We start from the raw sequence: 2,048 nt of genomic DNA on the forward strand, positions 1-2,048 counted from the left end.
ATCCGATTACTTTCTTTTGTCATCCCTCAACATCCCCACCGTCCATGCATTTGCTAGGCGTCCGCGATCGTTGCCACGTGCTCTTTCTTCTAGAACCTTCGGTGGAAGGACCGTTGGGATGTTGATGGTTCATTAGGCACTTCAGCGATATACATTGTCGCCGAGTGCTTTATCTCTATCGTCAGTCCGTCGGATTTGAAATATGCCGGTCGTGACATGCTCTTCGGGCCACACGTTTTATGATACAAGACCAGCAAAATGATCAATGTGTAATTTTACATATCTTACATTTTTTCCAAATGAAATATTGTTTTTATTAAACGTTTAAAACCTCAGGCAACATTTATTTCATCTGATTTCAGTTTTACAAATATATATCTATAATACATATCTGTATAAATTACGGTCTGGTTATATCAAACAGGGACCGACACTCGCTAGGGAAAACTGCCCAAAAATTGAATCGTAAAAACCAATATGAAAGACAACAAATTTCTCGTTCTGCGGAACAAATAGAAATGAGCAGAGTATCTTTATCTTTATCTGAGACATTCAAGGCGTATCACGCATACGCTAAACCTGAAGAAAACTTTCTTGTCTTCCATGTTCATTTTTCCCTTTCCATTTCAGAACGTTTTCTTCTATATTTATTTATATGTTCGTGATTGATGCTATTGACAACATACAACTAAGGAGAAATACGAATAGTAATAGATAGATGTATAATTCATTATGCAATTTTATAGAATCAAATCTTATTTATCTTCAGATATAAAAACTATATTTACCAGCTGGAACACTAACGCATATGCAGTATAATATAATCTACTTAACAATCTCGTTTTAGTTATAATATGTGATTAATTCTTTTGCTATTTCGCTATAAACAGTTTCTTGTGCATACAATATTTTTTTATAGTATTCTAATATATTGTTAGATATTATAAAGAAAGTAAAATACAGTTATTGAAGTTTGTGAACATTCAATGTTAACCTTGCTTCAAAAAATAATCTTTCGAATGAATGGAGAATAGATTTTTAGTATTATAGTTGGTATAACGTCATCATTGTTTACAATGTGTTAGAGTTGAAGAAATAAGACAAATTAATATTTCAGAAGCAAATTCAATATTTAAATGATGTTATTTTAAAATGGCAGATGATATGAATGTTCTTTTTATACGAGGAAATGGAAACGTATGTATGGTAATGGAAACGTAATGGTTTTAACATTATTTTAGTACAAGATTTTAGCATAATAGTAATTAACAGTATCCACTACCTTTTAGTCAATTTTTGAAAAATGACATATATGATAATTTGCAATAGTTTGATAATAAAATACTTGTATCAATATTAATAACGTATAATTTGCTATCTCAAAAGGATACAGACACAGCCAATGATAATGTTTGGGATGATAGTGTATTAATAGAAGCATATGATAAAGCAATAAATTTAGCAAAAGAAGAAGTTATCAAGCGAATGGGAATGGATGTTGGAAATTCTCAACCGAAAGAAAACCTACAAAATCTTAAGCAACCTAAACACGCAAGTAAATTACATAAGGTTGTGATTTTGATAGAATATTACAAATTTGATACAGAATATTATTAAATATATTGATTAAGAAGCAAATTATTTTATTTTGCTATTTACTTATATTTATTTGTATACACATCTTTTCTCTATAGAAATGGATCATAGGAGCACCTTATCGTGCAATATACTCAGAGGATGGAGAAATTTATGAAGCTATAATATCAAAAATGTACGAAAACAATGGCACGTGTTGAAGTGGTTACCACTTCTAAGAAAACTCTACATCTGGTCTTTTTTAGTTTTCTCAAGCACTGAAGCCATCGACAGCGTGTAGACAAAAGACTGCGACGAAGTCAGGCCATAAACAGTAGACAGGCGACGTTGGCTTCGGGGTTTTTCAGTTATTAGGTAACACAGCTAGCGTGCGGATCTGGACCAGCTCAAATTATATTTTTACTTATTACACTTCTATTTAAATATATTTTCTACCTTACAATTTATCCACG

General features: G+C 31.5%; 1 protein-coding gene across 3 annotated transcripts; it reads left to right on the forward strand.

Annotated features, from left to right (window-relative positions):
* The first annotated feature begins 223 nt into the window (after positions 1 to 223).
* LOC117213375 (survival motor neuron protein-like) lies at positions 224 to 1,836 on the forward strand. Of its 3 annotated transcripts, none has more exons than XM_033458725.1 (3): positions 224 to 269; positions 1,387 to 1,569; positions 1,695 to 1,836. In XM_033458725.1, exons 1-3 carry the CDS (start codon positions 240 to 242, stop codon positions 1,794 to 1,796), a joined length of 315 nt encoding a protein of 104 aa, XP_033314616.1. In that variant the 5' UTR covers positions 224 to 239; the 3' UTR covers positions 1,797 to 1,836. The 3 variants fall into 3 exon arrangements, with proteins under 3 accessions (XP_033314616.1, XP_033314615.1, XP_033314617.1); XM_033458724.1 differs by lacking the exon at positions 224 to 269 and adding an exon at positions 1,106 to 1,206; XM_033458726.1 differs by lacking the exon at positions 224 to 269 and adding an exon at positions 1,106 to 1,206 and having other exon boundaries at positions 1,387 to 1,555.
* The last annotated feature ends 212 nt before the right edge of the window (positions 1,837 to 2,048 follow it).

The sequence above is a fragment of the Bombus bifarius genome, unplaced genomic scaffold, assembly GCF_011952205.1.
Source record: "Bombus bifarius isolate JDL3187 unplaced genomic scaffold, Bbif_JDL3187 scf7180000008812_frag, whole genome shotgun sequence".
Taxonomy (NCBI): Eukaryota; Metazoa; Arthropoda; class Insecta; order Hymenoptera; family Apidae; genus Bombus; species Bombus bifarius.

Coding starts and splice junctions, on each gene's coding strand:
- LOC117213375 (XM_033458724.1), top strand. CDS start 1,153: ATGGCAGATGATATGAATGTTCTTTTTATACGAGGAAATGGAAACGTA. Junction 1,207..1,386: donor GAAATGGAAACGTATGTATG/GTAATGGAAACG, acceptor CTATCTCAAAAG/GATACAGACACAGCCAATGA. Junction 1,570..1,694: donor ACGCAAGTAAATTACATAAG/GTTGTGATTTTG, acceptor TTTTCTCTATAG/AAATGGATCATAGGAGCACC.